Below are 23844 nucleotides of genomic sequence, written 5' to 3' on the forward strand. Positions count from 1 at the left end.
CTTGCCGCCGGGGGTGAAAGGCTTCTTGGAGATGTTGTTATTGTTGTGGTTGCTTGGTTGCGAGGCTTCCCATTTTCTTTTGTTGTTACCCGGGTGGTTCTCGACCATTCGTACCGGTGCTTCCATTTCATTCACCGTTTCTAAAGTTTGGTGGGCCTTTGTTAAAGCCTCTTGTAGGTTAGTGGGTTGGGATGCCATTACCCCATGTTGAATGCTCTTAGGGAGGCCATCCATGTAAAGTTCGACTCTTAGGGATTCGGGAGTCATGAGATTTGGACACATTGAGACTAGTTTGGTAAACCGTTGATTATAAGCTCCGAGGTCATTCCCGACCGTTCTTAAATTCCTTAGACCCTGTTCGAGCCTTCGAGTCTCGTCGCGCAGAAAATATTCGGTGATCATTCTCTCTCTTAATTCGGTCCATGAGAGTGTGTGGGCTTCATCGATACCCACCGATTATACGTACTTGTTCCACCACGAAAGAGCAATGCCGGTGAAAGTGAGGGTGGAAAACTTGACCTTATCTTGGTCTCGACAACCGTTTGTGTTAAAAACGGTCTCCATTTGTTCAAACCATCGGGTGAGAACAACCGGTCCTCCGGTTCCATCGAAAGTGGGAGGGTTGTACTTCATGAAGTTCTTGTAGGAGCAACCTTCGCTTGAATTACAGGCTCCACGATTGGTGTTGTTGGAAAAGTGATCGGCCACGGCCGTACCCACGGCGGTGGTTATCATTCGTTGAAGAGCTTGTTCTAGAGTTTCGAGAGGGATATTGTGTTGACCTTGGTGAGCCATTGTTCCTTCAAGACACAAGAATATCGTTGATTAGTATTCTTAACAATACTAACCGTGATATGGAATAAGGATATAGAGAAAATTTTTCCTTGACTCGCCTTAAATTCTTTATGTCATAATGTCGGAACGTCCATGTGAATCACCGTAATATAATCCCAGAAATTATATTACCCTGATTCTCATGTGCATTTAACATTACTTCATAAAGTCAAGGTGGCGCGTCAACAAAATTTATCAACGTAAGATCAAGATCGAATACGAGTTAGATATGATAGAAGAGTTCGAGTATAAATGCACAAATAGTCAAGTAATTCCTACTTCAGTCTATATGCCGGTTGTAGTCTAGATTCACCTATGTACCCTATGACTCAGGGTGGACACAAATGAACTCTAAATCCCTACAACCAAGGCTCTGATACCACTTGTAGCGACCCCGACAAATCGTCAAGTGACGGCGTCGACTACGTGGGTCCCATTACCTGGTCATAAGTCTTTATGACAATGTTTGACCAAAATATGTCACCCTCATTTCAAAATAAAGATTGTTTTCAAAGTTTACAAGAATTGTTCAACCAAAAGTTAAGTTACAAGGTTATAAGTACATTTGAAATCTAGGCGACACAGTTTAAAGTAAAGTCAAAAGACGCTCCAAGTAATGCATGTATACTCGACATCCAATGCAAGTATAAAATAGTGAGCGGAAGCATGTATCACATATCGTGCAAGACCTGAGAAAAACATAGAAATCTATCAACGAAAACGTTGGTGAAATCATAGGTTTAAGTAAGTAAGTGAGTAAAAGTAAGTAAGTCGAACCACAAGGTTTGCAAAGTTGAAATAATAGTAATACATTCTAAAAGTTAATATTCACGAGCACCCAATTATCAAAGCTTAACATTCCATCCATTGTATACCCCATCCATAGTGCTAGAACAAACACTGATTCTCGAAAATATATTTCATCCGTAGACGGTAGCGAACCGTCAAAGATGAGGGTTGTCAAACCCATATGGCCATATAACATAAGTTCTCGCTTACACCATCTGATGTAACTAATGATAATCGGATTGAGGATTTTCGTTCTAAACTCGTATGTAGAATGTTTGTTTTCCCGTTCTTGTGTTCACTTAGTTCAAAAGAATAGTTTGTGTTTTCTCATCCCAAAAGTAAGTTCAAAAGAGTAAAAAAGTGGGACTATGATCTCACCTTTGATTGCAAGAGTGAAATAGTACTTCAACAAGTAAACGTGCAAAGAACAATGCTAGTCTCGACCTAAACAATTAGGTTGTATCAATAACGATAGTCACGAAGGGTCAAAGATGTTCAATTAGTCCTATGGCTCAATACGACTCGATTAATATAGCATGTGAAGCAAATTGTCAAGTTTCATGCAAGATACAAGTATAAAAGCATGTTAGGAAGATTGCATAATTAATTGGTTAAGTTTGACAAAAAGTCAAACTTGGTCGGGTCAAAGTCAACGAAAAAGTCAACATGTTCGGGTCGGGTCCCGGACAAATTTTCCATGCTAATTATTCATATACAAGTATATTAAAACAAGTTTCATGTGAATCGGAGGTCGGTAGCTAGTCAAACATTTCACGTTAAAAGGGACATGGAGGTCAGAATCTGTCCAGGCCATTTGGCGCGCCACGCGGGGTAGGGTGCGCGCCGCGCGACCTGTAGTTCAGCTATTTTTCTGTCTTTCATACTATGCACGAGCCAAAACCAATTCTAACACAACTCTTGACCCGCAAACACTTATAACGCCTATCATACATCGTTGGAAAGGTATTTTGACGAGGAATGCAACTAAACACATATCATCAATCAAACTTCCACTTATAACAACCAAAAACCACAATTAAACATTCATAATCAAAGTTCAAGTTCCAAAAACGCATTTTATGATTCGGGCAACCAATTTACATGTATGTTATGCCGTTTCGAAGGTAATCAAACACACATTGCAACAAAACACTTAACAACAATATCTCATAGCATTTGACGCATCAAAAGTTCATGTAAAGCTCATCAAACCCTAATCCAAGTTCACAAAATCATTAATCATGTTCTTGGAGTTTCCTTAATCAACCTATACATCAAAACGAAGCTAATGATACTAGTAACACTTTTTAAAACATGCACTTTAACAATCTAACAACATTTGATCATCCAAAATCAAGGATTTAGCAAGTAATTTTCATATTGAACTAGTTACACCAAAAACAACGAATCGAGCATACAAATTACATACACGACATCACAATGAGCCATAGACACTAATTAACAACTTTATAACTCAAAAATCTCAAGAACACATAAAATTAGTGATTTTAGAAAGTTACCCAAATGAGATGAAGTTGGTATCAAATTGAAGAGGATGAAGAGAGGATTCCAAATATGTATTTTGTTTTGGTTGAAGCTTCCAAATCCGAATTTAGATGATGATTCTTTGTAGTGGTGTTTGAGAGAAAATTGGAAAGTATAGAAAGAAAATGGAAATGAAAATGAAAAGGAAAATGGGGAGGTGGGTGTTGACTAGTCAAGCTAGTCACATCTTTGCTCCAATGGCGAAACTAGTCCCTCGCGTTCGGTTGCGGGTGCGTGAATTGACCAAACGAATTATTTTAAATTACACGGAAGTACGGGAGATATTAAAAATCCGATAACGAGAATATTTAAAATGTTACTTAACAAAGGATACGAATCTAGATATGAAGGGTATTATTTAAAAAGAAAAAGACGGGCGTTAAAATAATTTAACGGAAAAATGCGGGATGTTACAGATCCATATCTAATATTCGCGTCTACCGGTTCAAAAACCAATAGTTAAACGTTACCGTGCTAGGGGGAATCTTTATGTCGTTGTATAACCCACACATATGTAAAATTTAAGTACTCATGTCAAGTAAGTAAAACATAAAAAGCGCATGTATTCTCAGTCCCAAAAATAATATAAGTAAAAAGGGATGCTATAACTCACAGTGATAAAAGCGGTAAAGTCGGTAATGAAAGTATGCAAGTAGTAAGTCGGTCCGAAAGGTCGTCAACCTAAATCAAAGGTTACTAGGTCAGTAGGTTGTTCTTATAAGTTCTAATAGTGCAAAAAAATAAGTTTAAGTGTCATCATCATCATCATTCATCATCATAAAAGCTAAGTAAGTTTGACAAGAATAGAGAATCGAAACAATAGGCTGAATTCGGTCAGCTGTTACGACCTCTACGTAAATCAAAAAGACGCGTAGTCAGTGGCTATGGCTTTGTATATGAGTCCCATAACCTCTGACCAATTTTCAGAACCTAACTCGTCTTCGTTTGACCGTGGCGATGGTTTAAGTGCGAGTAGGTCAGAAATTTCAGTACAACATTACAAGAGCGTAGTGACTTTCGGAGGGCCATAAATCCTAAACCGTAACTCGGATTAAGACGAGGCCTAAACAGAAAATCATCTACTCGAACCGAAATAACTGAAAATCATCTTTACAGGAGCCCAGGTTACTAATCAGACCTAGAAAAACAGTAAACAAGTGCTCCGGTGGGGTTCTTAGTACTTGATGCTCATCACGGTTCTCATCCTTGATGCTTGTAGCTTCAAGTGTACAACTCGTTGATGGATTAGCATCACCTTGACTAAGATTCCACCATAAACACACAATATGTTAAGACCAAGTAAGAACACAACTCATTTAAGAGTCTTAGATGGATGATGAACCAAGGTTACATCATATCCTTAGTCTTAACACAATTACAAGTTACATTTACATCTAAAGCTACAAACTTTACATCAATCAAACAAGTATGAACAAAATCTAAGTCAAATGAAGTGATGGAATCCTAAGCTAGAGAGCTTGGATCCCTTTCACACAAGTTTTAAGGTCACAAAGCTAGAAAGCTTGAACCTTTAGTGTTCTTGAAGATCTTGAAGCATAAAGCTTGGATCTTTAAGTTACATGAAGACCATAAACACAAGTTTTGATCTTTATAACAAAATAATGAGATCATAAGTTAGAAAACTTAGATCCATCAAAAGATATGAAGATCCAAGCTAGAAAGCTTGCATCTTGGTTGTTCTTGAAGATCTTGAAGCATAAAGCTTGGATCTTTAAGTTACATGAAGATTACAAACACAAGTTTGAATCTTTATAACAAAATAACAAGATTTAAAGTTAAAAGATATAGATCTACAAAGTGGGTGAAGATTCAAAGCTAGAAAGCTTGAATCTTCCATGTTCTTGAAGGATTTAAATCCATGTTTGAATCTATAAGATATAATCAAGATCAAAGATAAAAATCTTGATCCTCCATGGATGATGATGAACACGAAAAGGAAAGGAGAAGAAGAAGAAGAAGAAGAAGAAGAAAAAAAATTAAAAACTTACAAGTTTTAGAGTGAGAAAGACTAGAAAGGAAATAAGAGAGTAAGTGTGTGTGAAAATACAAATGAGAGCAAGTGTTAAATGGATGGAATGGCTTAGTATTTATAGGCAAATGAGGGTGGGAGGGAGGCCTCATGGCCATGATTTTTAGGGGGGACAAATGGGGATAAAAAGTTGCTTTTTGGTTAATGGTTGTCTAAAGTTGGTGCTTATGTTATGATCCCATGCAACATTAAGGATAATACTTGACATAAATGCTAGCATGTTCCCTCTAATAAATGGGAATTTGTCTTACTTATTAATGGGTCACTAGTAATTAATAAGTGGGCTAAATAAATGGGCTACTAGCTCGAGTAGGGTGGGCTTAAATCCAACAAGGTAGAAAGTCCAACAAGACTAACTAGTAAGCATAAGTAAATTACTACGCATAATTAAGTATCCATAAACCCAAGTAATTATTATTATAAAATAATAATTAATATTTCGCAGTCATAATATTCCGATTACGACAAAAGTTAAAGATGTGCGCAGTTCGCGGTTTATTCGAAACGTCAAGTGACACTAACGGTCATAAAGCATCTGGTGATCAAGTTAAGTATCCTACGTACTCTAAGGCACGTTTTAATATATAAATAAAAGTAAACATGTATATAAAGGTTCCAGAGTATAAAGTAGCACAGTACGCACAAATATGCAGTTTCGCTAAAACACAAGGCCTAAAAGCAAGTCGAAAAAGTCGGGTCATTACAAGACACCCTAATTGACGCGAATCCTAAAGATAGATCTATTGGGCCTAACAAACCCCATCCAAAGTACCGGATGCTTTAGTACTTCGAAATTTATATCATATCCGAAGGGTGTCCCGGAATGATGGGGATATTCTTAAATATGCATCTTGTTAATGTTGGTTACCAGGTGTTCACCATATGAATGATTTTTATCTCTATGTATGGGATGTGTATTGAAATATGAAATCTTGTGGTCTATTATTATGATTTGATAATATATAGGTTAAACCTATAACTCACCAACATTTTTGTTGACGTTTTAAGCATGTTTATTCTCAGGTGATTATTAAGACCTTCCGCTGTCGCATACTTAAATAAGGACGAGATTTGGAGTCCATGCTTGTATGATATTGTGTAAAAACTGCATTCAAGAAACTTATTTCGTTGTAACATATTTGTATTGTAAACCATTATGTAATGGTTGCGTGTAAACAGGATATTTTAGATTATCATTATTTGATAATCTACGTAAAGCTTTTTAAATCTTTATTGATGAAATAAAGGTTATGGTTTGTTTTAAAATGAATGCAGTCTTTAAAAAACGTCTCATATAGAGGTCAAAACCTCGCAACGAAATCAATTAATATGGAACGTTTTTAATCAATAAGAACGGGACATTTCACCTCGATCGAATGATTTTGTTTTAGTCACCCCGTTTTCGACTTTGGCTAATTCTTTTCATCATTTTGCTTGGTTGGAGATGACGAGTATTCCGGTTATTTGTGTGTCGAAGGCGAGTTCTTTGGAAGTAGCCGAGAAATTCGGTGAAGTCATTGCGTGTAACACCCCGTTTTCCCGTGCGCGTCTAAAGGTACGTACTTAATCAATAGTATGCTTATAACTTATTCGTTATGTGATTAAATGAACTAAAGTGTTAGTTAGGTGTAAGTGCATATATGTATATGTGTGTGTATATATATATATGGGTATATTCGAATGCGTGCGTGTACGCGTATATGAATGTGACGTGATGGCGTTGAGTCGTGTGAGACTTAAGGTTGAAGTTTAGACGTGCATAGGAAGGGTGAATGAGGTGTGCTAGTTGTTGAACCCTTGATTCATGTTAAATTGTCGAAGTGACCAGACCTAGGCTAACGCCGCGCCGCGACAAACGGGTCCGCGCCGCGACCATTGAAGCAAACCAGGATCAGAAAGAGGATTAAGAGTGATCATTTTTCCTTCGATTCGTTGCGACGCAATGAATGGCGCTGCTCCGCGGCATCCCTGCAGATCAAACTCAGAATTCTGCTCAAATTAAATAGGGTTTAGGGGCAATTTGGTCTTTTTGCGTGTAGATCTGTTTGGAGCTTTTAATATCAGCCACTTGTTCTCCATTTCTTATTTATTTTCCATTTTCTTTCACATTTTCCTCTCAAATCCTAAAACCCACTTAGATTAAACTCGAGATTTGAAGGTGAAGTTTTGTGAATCAATCCTAGAAGCAAGAATTAAAGTTACTCTCCTTGTTATTAGCTACAAGAGGATAGTTTTGGTAAGTCTCAACTCTAAGTTTTGAGTTTCCTTTAGTTTAAGCTAGGGTTTGGTTCATATGGAACTTGTGTGACCCATTTGAGGGTTAAATGGGTAGATTTTGGGTTGGATTGTTAAAAGGAAACCCTAAATAGCTATTATCTAGGGTTTGGTCTTGTGATTTGAGGTTGTAAGTGCTAAGTGATGTTGTTAGTCACTAATGCACTTTTAAAAGTATGAAAGAATTTTTAATGTGTAAGTTTGACTTGGTTTGTGAGTCAAAGAGTCAAAAGAGCACTAGTTGACCTAATCGGGTGAAATGGTTATGAAATACACCAAGTTTATATTAGTTGATGTTAATAGACCCTAATCACTAGCCTTAAGTGATCTATGACTGGGCGTGGCCATTAATGGACGATTTTGGTGTAGTTGAGTCATTTAATGCAATCGGGTCATTAAATGCTCAAGGGTTAGAAGTTGGCATTTAATTCAACTAGATTGTATGTTAATAAAATGCATAATGTAATAGGTACATTACATTGAAGGTTTGCAAGCTCGGTTAGCTTCCACAAGAGTCTTGAGGTGAGTGGAATGATTATGCATATGTGTATATAATGTATTTACTTGTACGAGATTCGATGTGGGTTTAAGTTCGGGCGGTCGATACCACATCGGGTTAATATATGATATGGGTTTAAGTTCAGGCGTTCGATGCCATGTCATATACGTGTGTGGGCATGTAGTGTGGGTTTAAAGTTCGGGCGTTCGATACCACATTACACGTGACGGGTGGGTTTAAAGTTTGAGCGATCGATACCACTCCGGGGTTAGTGTTATAATTTGTTGTGCGCTAACGGTTGTTGGGAACACCAATGGGAAATTCGAAGTACCATTCCTTGTACTATTGGTTAACCATGGCTATGTGTTTGTTGTGTGGTGTTTTCACATTATTTGAGTTATATATGTTATCGTTGTGCTAGCTTGTGGTCTTGGAGATTTAGCGTTATGCCTTGCGTTGGTATGTCTTTTAAATTGCTAGCGTGTATGAGGTAATTGTGTATGTGATTGCATGTAAGTAGGTTATATATGTTTGTGTATAATTATTACATTCACTAAGCGTTAGCTTACCCTCTCGTTGTTTATCTTTTTAGATGCAGGCGCAGTTAAGGGCAAGGGGGTTATCGGACATTAGGTGTCCCGTGATGATGCTTTGTTGGAGTTTTGATGTTGGCCTAACATTTTGGGTAGTTTAGTCCCAAACCATGCTCGAAGTGTCGTTTGGATTGTAAACTATCATTTGTAATGGGTCAAACTTGTACTAAACTTTTTTCGTGGCCCTCGTGCCTTTTATAAACAATTAATTGTTGTGCGTTTTAAATGGAACTCGTGAAATGGGTTACATATTTATTTGGCGTGTAATTGTGTTGTATAAAAAAAATTTATCGTATGGATTACGGGTTGGGTTGTTACAAGTGGTATCAGAGCATGGTCTAAGGGATTTAGGTGACTTGAGATAGGCGCCTAGACTTAGACTTTTGTGTTGTGGAATTATATGCGGGACTTGTAGGACTACGGGTCAGTGCGGGGTTTGATTAGTTCTTTGATGCATAAGTGGACAACTATGCTATGTTATGATGTTACTAATCATGTGTTGTTGTTTTGAACATCGAGCAAGATGGTTGTGACACGTTTGAGCATGGCACGGCATGTGAGCGTAATAGTGAGTCGCGACCCCTATTACGGTTGCAAGTCAAGTCAAGCAAGGATGTGCGACAAGTATCGAGCTACATGTGGTGTGTGTGCGGTCATATGCATAGGTATATATCTGTATTAAATTGTTGGTGATGTCTAATCCATTTTTAATCTTTAGAATGAAGACGAGAAACGGAACGAATACGAATGGCAATGGTGGTCCCTCTCATGTGGAGGAAGATGAGATGACTACCAAGATTGAGACCGCTTTAGAAAATTATGTTTCGGTTTTCTCACGAAGGGTTAAACAAATATTCGAAGAGTCGGTTTCGGAACAAATTGTCGATATGATTCAAGAACGGATGACTAATGCCTTTAAAGAAAAAGTTGAAAGGAGGTTTCCTAGACCTCAAAATGTGGGCGAGTTGGAGTTTAGCTATAAGAACTTCTTGGCGACTAAGCCTCCTCACTTTCACGGGGTTCCCGACCCCATGAAGAGTGCGGCTTGGATTTCCGATGTTGAAGGTTGTTTTCGCACGACCGAGTGCCCTCCCGAAAAGAAAACAAGGCTTGCTACTAGTTTGTTAAGGGGCCATGCTAAAGATTGGCTCGATGGCAAGATTGATATGGTGGGTGATGCGGATTTTGTGGGGTTATCTTGGGCGGATTTCAAGAAGGAGTTTTTCCTTGAATATCGTACGCAGGCGGATCTTTCCAAATTGCGCAACGAGTTAAGGAAAATGCGTTAAGAGTCTTTGGACCTAAACACTCTTAAAACCAACTTTCTTGCTAAGGCGCGTTTTTGCCTCAAGTATGTGGGGAATGATCAATTGTTAATGGAAGACTTTCATGCGACCCTTAGAGATGATTTGAAGGGTAAAATTAGTATTGGTCATGTTGAGACCTTTGCTAAGCTTTTGGCGATGGCGAAGGGGTTTGAAGTGCAAGCTCTGAGTCCGGTTAGTTATGCGCCAAGTAAACGAAAGTTTGAAGCTTCTAATTTTTCGAACAAGAAGAGTAAGAGCATCCGAAAGTGTCGGTAGCGTGAAGAAGGGTGCTTCTAGTGGTCACATGGTCACTTGTTTCAATTGTGGGCAAAAAGGTCACTACTCTCGTGATTGCCCAAAATCGCGTACTAATGTGATCACATGTTTCAATTGTCAACAAGAAGGGCACCGAAAGTCGGAGTGCCCCGAACTCCGAAATGATCAAGTTAAGAGAATGGATAAGGCGGCGGGGTCGGCTAGGGGACATAATTATTTGATGACCAATGACGAAGCCAAGCAATCCAATGAAGTCGTTTCAGGTACTTTCATGGTTAACTCTAATCCGGAAAGGATTCTATTTGATAGCGGTGCAAATTTATCGTTTGTCTCTAAAATTTATGCCTAAACTTAATAAACCGTTAGCTAAGTTAAGTCGTCCAGTAGAAGTCGAAATAGCGGATGGCAAGACGGTGCTAGTGGTTGATGTGTGTAAGAATTGTAATGATGTGTTTGGTTCCGAGAACTTTAATATTGATCTCATTCCGATGACGTTGGGTGATTTTGATATCGTGGTTGGTATGGATTGGCTCGATCATAATAGAGCCGATATTGCGTGCCATGAAAAATCTATTCATGTGAAGACCCCAAGTGGGGGAGAGTTAATTATTCATGGTGATAAATGTAGAAGACTTGTACCGGGATGCACTTTTGTACGGGCACGTCGTTTCCTTGTTAGTGGTGGCATGGCTTTTATTGCCCATGTTGTTGATACTCATGATGAGCCACCACCCATTCGTGAAATTCTGGTGGTAAGTGAGTTTGAAGATGTTTTTCCGGATGAGTTACCGGGTGTTCCGGCAGAAATACAAGTCGAATTTCGCATTGAGTTGGTTCCGGGAGCTACTCCCATTGCTAAAACTCCTTATCGTTTAGCACCGACGGAAATGCAAGAATTTTTGAATCAAATTCAAGAGTTACTTGAGAAGGGTTTCATTCGACCGAGTGCTTCGCCATGGGGTGCTCAGGTTTTATTCGTGAAAAAGAAGTATGGAAGTATGCGGATGTGTATCGACTATCCGGAGTTGAACAAGGTGACGATCAAGAATCGTTATCCATTACCTAGGATTGACGATTTGTTTGACCAACTCCAAGGTGCGACGTATTTCTCAAAAATTGACCTACGGTCCGGCTATCACCAAATGCGGGTCCGTGAGGAAGATATTGAGAAAACGGCCTTTCGAACGCGTTACGGGCATTTTGAATTTGTGGTTATGCCTTTTGGTCTTACGAATGCACCGGCGACATTCATGGATCTTATGAACCGAGTGTGCCAACCTATGTTGGACAAGTCGGTAATTTTGTTCATTGACGATATTCTTGTCTATTCTAAGAGCATGACGGAACATGAACACCACTTGCGCGAAGTATTGAAGACGTTGAGAAAAGAGAAGTTGTATGCTAAATTCTCAAAATGTGAATTTTGGCTAAGGGGGGTTCAATTCCTTGGCCATATTGTGAACAATGATGGTATTCAAGTGGATCCGGGGAAGATAGAGACGGTGAAGGATTGGGGACGACCGACTACGCCTACGGAAATCCGAAGTTTTCTCGGATTGGCCAGTTACTATCGTCGGTTTATCCAAGACTTTTCTAAGATTGCTTCGCCATTAACTAAATTGACAAGGAAGAATACGAGATTCAATTGGGAGAACGAGCAAGAAATCGCTTTTCAATTGTTGAAAGAGAAATTGTGTAAAGCTCCGGTCTTAGTATTACCGGAAGGTGTAGTTGATATGATGGTCTATTGTGATGCTTCTTTGAATGGGCTCGGGTGTGTTCTAATGCAACGAGGTAAAGTCATCGCTTACGCCTCTTGCCAATTAAAGGAACATGAAAAGAGATACCCAACTCATGATCTCGAATTAGCGGCGGTGGTCCATGCTTTGAAAATTTGGAGCCATTCTTGTATGGTGTCAAGTGTACGATTTATTCGGATCACAAGAGTTTGAAACATCTTTTTGATCAACGGGATTTGAATTACCGTCAACGTAGATGGATGGATGTGGTGAAGGATTATGATTGTGAGATACTTTATCATCCGGGCAAAGCGAATGTGGTCGCGGATGCGTTAAGCCGAAAGAGTCACCACCCGGCGTTACGATTGGGATTGTTACGTATGATTATTACTAACGATTTTCTTGAAAAACTTGGTGTGATTCAAATAGAGGCTTACGTTCACAACAAGCATGCGGAACGAATTGTGGGGCAATTGGAATTCATTACGATGGGTTCGCGTGGTTTATTATCTTTTCAAGAAAGAGTGTCGGTGCCTAAGATGGGTGATTTCCGAAAGGTGCTTCTTGATGAGGCGCACAAGTCTAAGTATTCCATACATCCGGGTGCGATGAATATGTACCATGATTTGAAGAAAGATTATTGGTGGCCGGGCATGAAACACGACGTTGTTAAGTATGTTGAGCAATGCGTCACGTGTTTGCAAGTTAAAGCCGAACACCAAAAGCCGTATGGTAAGTTACAACCGCTAGAAATTCCGATGTGGAAGTGGGAGCATATTACCATGGATTTTATTACCAAGTTGCCGAAAACGGCAAGAACCCAATTTGACACTATTTGGGTGATTGTCGATAGATTGACGAAGAGTGCGTTGTTTCTTCCTATTAAAGAAGCAATTTCGTCGGAGGCACTCGCGAAGATGTTCATTAAAGAGGTGATATCGAGACATGGCTTTCCCGCATCTATTGTTTCAGATCGGGACACGCGTTTTACTTCTCGATTTTGGAAGAAGTTTCATGAAGACATGGGTACGAGGGTGAATATGAGTACGGCGTATCATCCTCAAACGGATGGTCAAACTGAACGTACGAATCAAACAATGGAGGATATGTTACGTGCGTGTATTATTGATTTTGGCGATAGTTGGGACGAACATTTGCCATTGGTGGAATTCTCGTACAATAATAGTTTTCACTCTAGTATTGGAATGCCACCATATGAGATGTTATACGGTAGGAGGTGTCGAACCCCAATTTGTTGGGGTGAAGTGGGTCAAAGGGAAGCCGGGAGCACCGACTTGGTATTGGAGACAAATAGCAAAATCGATATGATTCGGGCTCGTTTAAAGGCGGCGCAAGATAGACAAAAGTCTTACGTCGATAAACGTAGGCGACCGATCAAATTTGAAGAAGGCGATATGGTGATGCTTAAGGTTTCGCCATGGAAGGGTATCATTCGGTTTTGAAAACGGGGAAAGTTAGCTCCTCGGTTTATTGGGCCGTTTAAGGTTTTAGCTCGTGTTGGTGAAGTCGCGTATCGTTTGGAATTACCCGAAGAACTTGCGGGGATCCATAACACATTTCATGTTTCCTACCTCCGTAAGTGTCTTGCGGATGATTCTTCATGGATGCCTTTAGACGAAATTGAGCTAAACAACAAGTTAGAATACGTTGAAGAGCCGATTGCTATACTCGATGAGAAGGTAAAAATGTTGCGTAACAAAGCGGTGAGGACCTTTAAGGTCCAATGGCGTCGTAGTAAAGGTTCTGAGTTTACTTGGGAGCCCGAAGAATTCGTGTTGGTTTACCTTCCCTCGTGTCATGCGGCTTGGATCGCGAGGACGCGCTCCGATTTAAGTAGGGGAGAGTGGTAACACCCCGTTTTCCCGTGCGCATCTAAAGGTATGTACTTAATCAATAGTACGCTTATAAATTATTCGTTATGTGATTAAATGAACTAAAGTGTTAGTTAGGTGTAAGTGCATATATGTATATGTGTGTATATATATATGGGTATATTCGAATGCGTGCGTGTACGCGTATATGAATGTGACGTGATGGCGTTGAGTCGTGTGAGACTTAAGGTTGAAGTTTAGACGTGCATAGGAAGGGTGAATGAGGTGTGCTAGTTGTTGAACCCTTGATTCATGTTAAATTTTCGAAGTGACCAGACCTAGGCTAACGTCGCGCCGCGACAAACGGGTCCGCGCCGCGACCATTGAAGCAAACCAGGATCAGAAAGAGGGTTAAGAGTGATCATTTTTCCTTCGATTCGTCACGCCGCGACGAATGGCGCCGCGCCGCGGCATCCCTGCAAATCAGACTCCGAATTCTTCTCAAATTAAATAGGGTTTAGGGGCAATTTGGTCTTTTTACGTGTAGATCTGTTTGGAGCTTTTAATATCAGCCACTTGTTCTCCATTTCTTATTTCTTTTCCATTTTCTTTCACATTTTCCTCTCAAATCCTAAAACTCACTTAGATTAAACTCGAGATTTGAAGGTGAAGTTTTGTGAATTAATCCTAGAAGCAAGAATTAAAGTTGTTCTCCTTGTTATTAGCTACAAGAGGATAGTTTTGGTAAGTCTCAACTCTAAGTTTTGAGTTTCCTTTAGTTTAAGCTAGGGTTTGGTTCATATGGAACTTGTGTGACCCATTTGAGGGTTAAATGGGTGGATTTTGGGTTGGATTGTTAAAAGGAAACCCTAAATAGCTATTATCTAGGGTTTGGTCTTGTGATTTGAGGTTGTAAGTGCTAAGTGATGTTGTTAGTCACTAATGCACTTTTAAAAGGATGAAAGAATTTTTAATGTGTAAGTTTGACTTGGTTTGTGAGTCAAAGAGTCAAAAGAGCACTAGTTGACCTAATCGGGTGAAATGGTTATGAAATACACCAAGTTTATGTTAGTTGATGTTAATAGACCCTAATCACTAGCCTTAAGTGATCTATGACTAGGCGTGGCCATTAATGGGCGGTTTTGGTGTAGTTGAGTCATTTAATGCAATCGGGTCATTAAATGCTCAAGGGTTAGAAGTTGGCATTTAATTCAACTAGATTGTATGTTAATAAAATGCATAATGTAATAGGTACATTACATTGAAGGTTTGCAAGCTCGGTTAGCTTCCATAAGAGTCTTGAGGTGAGTGGAATGATTATGCATATGTGTATATAATGTATTTACTTGTACGAGATTCGATGTGGGTTTAAGTTCGGGCGGTCGATACCACATCGGGTCAATATATGATATGGGTTTAAGTTCGGGCGTTCGATGCCATGTCATATACGTGTGTGGGCATGTAGTGTGGGTTTAAAGTTCGGGCGTTCGATACCATATTACACGTGACGGGTGGGTTTAAAGTTTGGGCGATCGATACCACTCCGGGGTTAGTGTTATAATTTGTTGTGCGCTAACGGTTGTTGGGAACACCAATGGGAAATTCGAAGTACCATTCCTTGTACTATTGGTTAACCATGGCTATGTGTTTGTTGTGTGGTGTTTTCACATTATTCGAGTTATATATGTTATCGTTGTGCTAGCTTGTGGTCTTGGAGATTTAACATTATGCCTTGCGTTGGTATGTCTTTTAAATTGCTAGCGTGTATGAGGTAATTGTGTATGTGATTGCATGTAAGTAGGCTATATATGTATGTGTATAATTATTGCATTCACTAAGCGTTAGCTTACCCTCTCGTTGTTTATCTTTTTAGATGCAGGCGCAGTTAAGGGCAAGGGGGTTATCGGACATTAGGTGTCCCGTGATGATGCTTTGTTGGAGTTTTGATGTTGGCCTAACGTTTTGGGTAGTTTAGTCCCAAACCATGCTCGAAGTGTCGTTTGGATTGTAAACTATCATTTGTAATGGGTCAAACTTGTACTAAACTTTATTCGTGGCCCTCGTGCCTTTTGTAAACAATTAATTGTTGTGTGTTTTAAATGGAACTCGTGAAATGGGTTACATATTTATTTGGCGTGTAATTGTGTTGTATAAAAAAAAAATTATCGTATGGATTACGGGTTGGGTTGTTACATTGCGGTGGCAAAAAGGACTTCGGATTTAGGTAATGTTGCATCTTTCTTTGCGTTTATTAAGTCGACAAACACGAAACATATCCACGATACGGTCAAAGTGGATGTGGAAGACAAAGAGTGTTCTAGATGTAACGTTTGGGTTTCTGAAGTTTCAGACTTTGATCGCCTTAATCGTATTGTTTTCGAGACCTTCGACCAACTATTGTTGATGTCCACAAATCGTTTTGTGGTGTCAAACGGTACGGTTGCTTTAGATAAACAAGTTACTCCGAACAAGAATTTAGTTTATTCATTCTCATTTTGATGTTTATAAGACGCCATCAAAGGGGATTGAAGATGTTGGTTTAACGGTTTCTGCTCAAAGGAAGAATTAGACTTTTGGGTGCGGAACGGGTGTATTTGATTCGGGTATTAAATTTGGCTCTTTGGTGGTTGAGGATGTTCTTGGTGCAGGTCCCTCTGTTGGTTGTAATTCGGATGAGGTAGTTTTAGATGATAGACATGTTTTTAATGGTTTGGATATTGCTCAAGTTGGTTTCAAGAAGTCTATTAGTGTCGCTTCCAATGTTGCAATAGAAGTAGTTGGGCCTTCTTATGTTTTACCTGATCCTGATTTAGTTGTTGCTGGGCCAATTGATGCTATTAATATTCCTGACCCAGTACAAGATTCTTTTGGGTCGATTGATGGGCCTGGACAGGATCATATTTTTACTCAAGTTGCTTATCAGTTTCCGAATTCGGAAGCAAACGAAGACAACCTTACGTTCGCGGAAAGATTGGCTCGATTGAAGAAGGAAAAGAAAAGAAAGAAAGAAGAATTGTTGGCTACACGAAAGAAAGAATCGAACGAAGATAGACCAAGTCTAATTGGCGATATTGTTTCGAGATCGAGAAAAAAGGTGAACGAGGCGTCCACCTCGAGTTCCCATAAGCTTCAGGATAACATTGAAGAGTTGGATTACGGGGATGCAATTCAAAATTTATTTATGGGAGGTATAGATGTCAAGAAGGGCGTTTCAACTTGCAATAAAAACATGCGGTTCAATGGCAAATTGGAATGGAATAATGTCCAAGGAGGTTTCGCGGCATTTGACGAAATGATGACGAGTATGGCTGAAGAGAGCGTACCGGTTAATGCCTCTCTTATTAGTACTCGTGAGGTCCCTAGTACTCCGCTAAATAATAAAAATCAACAAAAAAGAAAAAAAAAATTTGGTTCAATGAGCTGAGGCGAAAGAATTTGGAGTTTTTATCAAAGATATATGAGTTCGTTGTCCTCAGCATAGTGTTTCCTAGTGTATTTTTCGTTTTTGAGTGTGATGTCTTTGTTGTTTGTTGAAAGCGTTGGGTTGTATTCGGTTAGTTTTTAGCCCAATTGATTCGATTTTTTTGTTTAGATAAGGTCAAGATGAGGCTCGGTATAAATAGTTTGTTAGTTTGTTGCTTTCTAGGTACGAGTCTCATTGGGGATTATCTCGTTGTATCCTTTGTTGAAGATGTTTTCTATTCGAAAACATTTTCAGTATTTATATAAGCTTTCGTTATTTTCGCGAAAAAAAAATAAAAAAAATAAAAAAAATCTTACAACTATTCCATTCCCCTTTCCACACATTGTTTCGTCTGATAGTAAATAATTTTCTTCTTTCGTCTGATAGTTTCAGATTACACAATTAGGGTTCTTGAGTGAGTATATTAAATCATCATCTAGTTGATGAATGATTCGGTGATAGACAGATTATTGTAAAGAATAATTGGTTGATTTTCGTTAAGGTCTTTTTTCATTATATGTTGTATACATTTTTGTATACATTGATTGTTTCATACATTTTTACAACGGTTGGTAACATACATAAAAGTGTACAATGGTTATTGAATTATATAATACTTTTATACGCGTTAACAAATTTTTGATATAAAATTCTGAAGTTTTTTGATAAAATAGTACTCCGTATTGAACAATAACGACCGTAAATAAATGTAACAATTATAGAGTAGTGTAGGGACCTTATTAAATTTCTAAGTTGACGGAGGACTAAAACTGGACTATAAGATATTTGCGTAATCCCCGCCTTGCAAAATGATGATATTACGAATACGAATGTTATTACTATAATTAACATAACATAATCTTGGATCCTTCTCTTTCATGTATGTGTGAAATCTGTTGACGAACACAATACATACATGATATTAAGAATTAAGATTGCGATTAATTAAGATTATGAAGGTATCCGTAGAATGTCGAAAATGGATGGTATTGGTAGCAGCGATATGGATACAGGCGTTTACCGGTACAAATTTCGACTTCCCTTCATATTCAACACAAATGAAAAGAATACTTGAAATAAATCAGGTGCAATTGAATTATATGGCCATGGCTTCCGATATTGGCAAGTTGTTCGGCTGGTGTTCTGGTCTTCTTTTGTTGTATTTTCCGACATGGCTTGTTCTTTTCATGGCTGCTTTTCTCGGTTTATTCGGTTATGGTCTTCAATGGCTTATTATTCAGAAACAATTCTCCTTGCCTTATTTCATGGTTGGTTATTTTTATTTCAAAATCTTATTAAATTTAAAATTTATGCATGGCTTTGTTTTTGGAGATGTTTTTGTCTGAAGATCTACGGATCATGTCTTTAAAGAAGATGTGATCTAAAGGTCCATATGATGTATGCCGAATACTGAATACTGTTTGTTTTTATGTCTGCAAAACAACTTAGTTTTGTCTGCAGCACTCAGAAGCATATTTCTAAGTCTGCGAGGTTGCAGATGTAACAAGACATTATTTTATCTTATGTCTTCATAAAAACAAACAGTTTGCAGTAAAAACGTCTGTGGGGCATAGACATAAGACATAATAGATCTTCAGGCTGTAAAACAAACAACATAATAAGAGTGTGCAATTTTGTAGCTAATTTGTTATCAGGGCTTTTTTGTGTTCTTGTGTAATGCTTTAAAATGAAAACTTAAATTGAAAAATGTTAGCTAGTTTGGTGAAATACATTGTGTGCTTAATAAAAGGGGTAATTAATTAGCTAGTTAGCTAAACCTAATTATTTTATCTCTTTTGATTCATTTATTGTGTTTATAACAGTTTATCAATGTTAAGTTGATGTTAAAAAAAAATTAGTTTATCGATGTCATAATTTTGATGCTAACCTCAGCCATAATCTCAATAATTTACAGGTGTTTGTTTTATCGTTATCAGCTGGGGGCAGCATCCCCTGGTTCAACACAGTCTGTTTCGTTTTAAACATTACAAACTTCACAGAAAACTGGCCACTTGCAGTATCATTAAGTGTTAGTTTCAATGGAGTAACAGCAGCTTTATACAATCTAATTGCAACTAAATTAAGCCCTAATAACAAAAACACCTCATACCTTCTTTTAAACGCCATTGTCCCGTTCATCGTCGCAATTGCAGCACTAGGCCCGATACTCCAACAACCCGGGTCACAACCAATAGATGAAACAGTCATTAAAGATGATGCACATGTATTCGTCTGTATGTATACATTAGCCGCTGTAACGGGCCTATATCTTTTCCTTTTCGAACCCAAATCACAAAGTGTAGTAGTTGTGGCAATGTTGTTAATAGTCCTTCCATTTATTTTCCCTAAAATTGTTTACATTTTTAAAACGGGCCATCGGGCTTATTATTCCGAGGGCCACCATGTTGAAGGCCCGAATTATAAACTGGTTGAATCAACAAACCATGAAGAAGTTGTTGAAGAATGTTCAAGTCCTGTGCAATATAGGAATTGTTGGATTTTTTATATGATTTTTGAGAAAGATCGAATAAGGGATCTTGGCGAGGAACATAACCCTGTGTATCTTTTGAGTCGATATGACTTTTGGCTTTACTATATCGCGTATTTTTGCGGGGGTACAATTGGACTTGTTTACAGTAATAATTTAGGACAGATTGCTCAATCACTTGGGTTCATAACCGAGACAAAAGCACTTGTTACGATTTATTCTACATGCTCGTTTTTTGGTCGTCTTTTTTCGGCTGCTGCAGATTTGGTTGCATGCTTTTACCACCAGAAATGTACAGGTAAGCGTAAGATTAACTATAAATGACGTGTAGCTTTTACAGATCTCAACCCATTTGACCCGTTCTAAAGTACCAATTTGACACCCCGCCAATTTTGCCACCTCTGCATACTTCCACCCACCTAAATTTAATAGTCTCAGACGTAAAACACACAGTTTAAGAAATTTTGTTATCACACTGTACTTTTTGTTAATTTTACAGTTTTCAGGTTTTACCCTAACTTTTTCTCTAGATTTTTGTTTTACATGCATAAAGTAAAGATATAAAAGAACTTTATGGCATTATTTTTATCTATTTATGAAAGTGAACTATCAATTTTGGACAGCACAAAAAGGGAAGGGATACTGGACTATTAGATTGGGACGGAGGGAGTGTTATCTTTATCTCAACCCTTTTGACCCGTTCTAAAAGTACCATTTTGACACCTCGCCCATTTTGACACCTCTGCATGCACCAAGAGTAGAATATCATCAGTAACTAATTAAAATAAATTTCTGTATCCAGGAATGTATACAACTCGAACAGGAAGGTTAACGCTTGGACTCGTGCCAATGCCAATCGCGTTTCTTACATTACTCCTATCGTCAAATTTGACTGCTTTGAGTGTAGCAACCGGGTTCATAGGAATATGCTCCGGGTTCTTAATTTCAACAGCGATATCAATTACGTCAGAGCTTTTCGGGCCGAAAAGCTCTGGGATCAATCATAACATTGTAATAACGAATATCCCGTTGGGATCGTTAATATATGGTGTTATTGCAGCTTTAATCTATGATGATCACATTGAAAGTCCGAAACTGGTGGAACTTGTTGATAGATCAACTGTATGTATTGGTAAAGGATGCTATTACGAGACGTTTCTCATATGGGGTTGTATTTCTTTGATAGGTTTGGCTTCTAGTTATATTCTTTTTCTAAGAACAAAACCTGCTTATGAAAAACAACATAAGAACAAAAGTAGACATCGTTCGATCTTTGATGACGGTTGATGGAAGAATAGGGTGTATGTAGTAATTAGTGATCTTCGAGTTCGAACCACGTATGAAGATGAAAATGAGAAGAGCAGGAGTTGTGAATTTATAGGTATAGGATTCTCATTTGTTAAAGTTTTGCTAGTCCTGCTACTGTATGTATCACAATGTCCATTAATGATCTTGACTATGTACATCAAACGGTAAATTCATTTATCAAAACTTCTGAAAAAATTGATGCTGTTTTTACATCATTCAGTGACTAAATGTAAATATTTGTAGAATATAGTTTTTTGTTTTGTAATATTAGTGCAGGGTGTAAGTGTATTGATTCTGTATTAAGTTATTTAACCTCATACTTGAAACTAAATAAATTAGCTAGAGTCGAGCATTATCGTATTAAAGGTTGCAAAAATCGTTACTCAAGGAGTACTCGATCGGGACTTTTAATGGGTACTCGGCAACTCGAGGAGCAATCTCGAATGTTGACCAAGTTTGACTTTGACCGAAATCCGACTGATTTTCCGAGTAATCCCGAGTTTTGGTCGAGTTTTGACTGATTTTCAGAGTAATCCCGAGTTTATTCAAACTATTAATTTATTCAAATTTCAACCTGCTCAAGTTGAATTGTATCCAAGTGGAGTTCAAATCAAGCATGATTAACTGAATATGGGCTATAATGAATATATTCCCGGGTTCTAGCAGGGATCATCAATTTATCAATTTCCCAAACCCGTCTTAAGGTTGTCGAGCCAAGCTCGAGTCGGTCTGCTAGAGTTCGAGCTCGTCTTAACTCGAGTGCAAGCCCGTGTTAGCCTTATACATAACTACAAAAGATTGTAACACAAATAACATGGTCGCAAAACAATGAAATGTTCTCGAATGCACTTTACTAAACCACAAGATAACAGGTAATGCAGCAGAATCAGATATCAACATAAACAAATCTCCAAATCCCACAACCTAAAACAGGCTTAGATCTACATTACTACATAACAAAAACAATTTTGAAAAAACACCATCATTAATGATTCAGACGTAAGTAATAATCAAAAAGCGAAACCTACAATACAATAGGATTGTCCTCGTTAGCTCCTGCTGCATTTGCCAATAGTTCTGAAGGGAAATCATCTTTGAGGATCTGAACTCTAAACTTAACAAGATTCGTTAACTTTCCATCCATCAATTCAAAAACACATGCATCTCCAGCTTTAAGATTGTTGTCAGTCACGAATTTTGTCCAGCCATGTTTGTCAACCTTTTTCTTAGGCTTTTGATCACCGAGGAGTAGGTTCCATGTGTTCCCTCGGTATAATAACTGAGCAGGGACGGACTTAGTTGGAAGCTTATCAGATACTTCTGGTGGGATCTCCTACAATGGTAATGAATAACATTAGAGGCCAAATGGGTGGGTTGAGTATTAGGTCAAAACAATTACCTTTTATATGGGTCGGGTCAGGTTTACCCGAAAAACTTTGGTTCAGGAGTTTAGAAACACTTTTTTTTTATATATATAAACAGTCAATGTATCAAACAGTAACAGGTTTCAGACTTTCAGTTTACCAGGCAAAGATAAGTGAATGGGTCATTGGGTCCGAACTGTCACATCCCGAAAAAATAGTTTAGATGGTATTTCCAGTTTTGTATCGTCTAAAATGTGCATTGTATCATTAATTCAGTAGTAAATTCATATTTCTTGACATGATAAAACTGTTTGCATACATTTTGATTTTAAAGCTCAGATCTTTGAATCGTACCGTAGTAGTCAAACTTAAATTAAGGACATGAAAAATTACCAGTTGAAACAACCTAGCAACATTTTTTTGGCGAAGAACCTGAATAAAATACGGTTTGTCCGTTAATGGCCAAGATTCATCATCTTCTAAAGGTTCAGGCATCTGAGATTCATCATTAGTTTTTCCTCCCCCATGCGTGACTGATCCTATCTGTGTTTTATAATCCATCTTCTGCAAGTGTAAAAAAAATAAAAATCCTTATTAATTATAACACAAAACCCTAATTTCAGAATGACACAATGGTTTAACATCTTTGCTACAGGTAAAGCAAAGTCAAAAAAAAAAAAACGTTATTAATTATAGTCTATGGTGATGAAATTAAAACACAAAACCCTAATTTCAGAATTAGGCACACAAAATCCTAACTTTTAGCATAAATAATGTATGAATTGTGATGAATTTGTATATTTCTCAATTTCAGTTAAGAAATACAATTATACAACGATTACACGTATATACCACTCTCAAAAGACAATAAAGCACGTTATCTCCTTTGTTTACCTAAATTAAGTAAAAAGAGAAACTAACACTTAATTTGATTCAGAATTAGGGTTTATAAAAGTAATATAACAACCGTAAAATTAGTTAAGGATAAATAAATGAGAATTATGGTAAGATGCAGAGAGGTAATTACGAACCAGTAGAAAGTAAGATCAACGGAGAAACGCCCACTTTTAACCCCGGTTAGGAGAGTAGAGACCCTAGCCGTTGCCGGCGTTAGGAGAAGGGGTAGACCTGGACGTAGGATGGAGGATAGATCGAAGCTTGACATGACAGAGCTTCTATTGACGGAGGACATGACTTCTGATAGGAACCTGTGGAGGAGTAGAATTACAATACTTGAGTAAGATCTTTTCTTTTTTTCTTTTTTTTTCTTTTTTGTTTGTGTTAGTTACTTTTTTTATACAAGTGTGTGTGTATATATATATATATCTATATCTATATCTATAACTAGATATTCTATAACTACACTATATATATCCCTCTACATGGTATTTATGCTCCAGTATCTATGTATATGTTTGTATCTATATATGTATCTATGTATCAAAGTGTATGTATGTTTGTCTGCCTTGTATCTGTACCTAGG

The 23844-nt window shown here is 38.0% G+C and overlaps 2 protein-coding genes across 2 annotated transcripts in view; one reads left to right on the forward strand and one right to left on the reverse strand.

The window, feature by feature from the left end:
- LOC139854302 (protein NUCLEAR FUSION DEFECTIVE 4-like) overlaps positions 1 to 20976 on the forward strand; it is a 120530-nt gene extending 99554 nt beyond the window's left edge. The window contains exons 2-5 of the mRNA XM_071843614.1: positions 16387 to 17100; positions 18129 to 18469; positions 19117 to 19987; positions 20492 to 20976. Of these exons, the coding sequence (XP_071699715.1) occupies positions 16387 to 17100; positions 18129 to 18469; positions 19117 to 19987; positions 20492 to 20976 (2411 nt within the window). The remainder of the gene's footprint in view (positions 1 to 16386; positions 17101 to 18128; positions 18470 to 19116; positions 19988 to 20491) is intronic.
- An 864-nt stretch (positions 20977 to 21840) lies between these two features.
- Positions 21841 to 23423, reverse strand: LOC139855793 (B3 domain-containing protein Os04g0386900-like). Its single transcript, XM_071845038.1, has 3 exons — positions 23393 to 23423; positions 22755 to 22925; positions 21841 to 22330 (listed from the first exon to the last, which is right to left on the reverse strand). The coding sequence occupies exons 2-3, from the start codon at positions 22920 to 22922 to the stop codon at positions 22022 to 22024; spliced, it is 477 nt and encodes a 158-aa protein (XP_071701139.1). The 5' UTR covers positions 22923 to 22925; positions 23393 to 23423; the 3' UTR covers positions 21841 to 22021.
- Between the last annotated feature and the right edge of the window lie 421 nt (positions 23424 to 23844).

Source organism: Rutidosis leptorrhynchoides, chromosome 6 (genome assembly GCF_046630445.1).
Source record: "Rutidosis leptorrhynchoides isolate AG116_Rl617_1_P2 chromosome 6, CSIRO_AGI_Rlap_v1, whole genome shotgun sequence".
Taxonomy (NCBI): Eukaryota; Viridiplantae; Streptophyta; class Magnoliopsida; order Asterales; family Asteraceae; genus Rutidosis; species Rutidosis leptorrhynchoides.

Bases quoted from the DNA above. Each gene is read 5' to 3' on its own strand.
- LOC139855793 (XM_071845038.1), bottom strand. From the start codon at position 22,922: ATGGATTATAAAACACAGATAGGATCAGTCACGCATGGGGGAGGAAAA. The intron at 22,331-22,754 runs GTAATTTTTCAT...TTACCATTGTAG, and splicing joins TTGCTAGGTTGTTTCAACTG to GAGATCCCACCAGAAGTATC.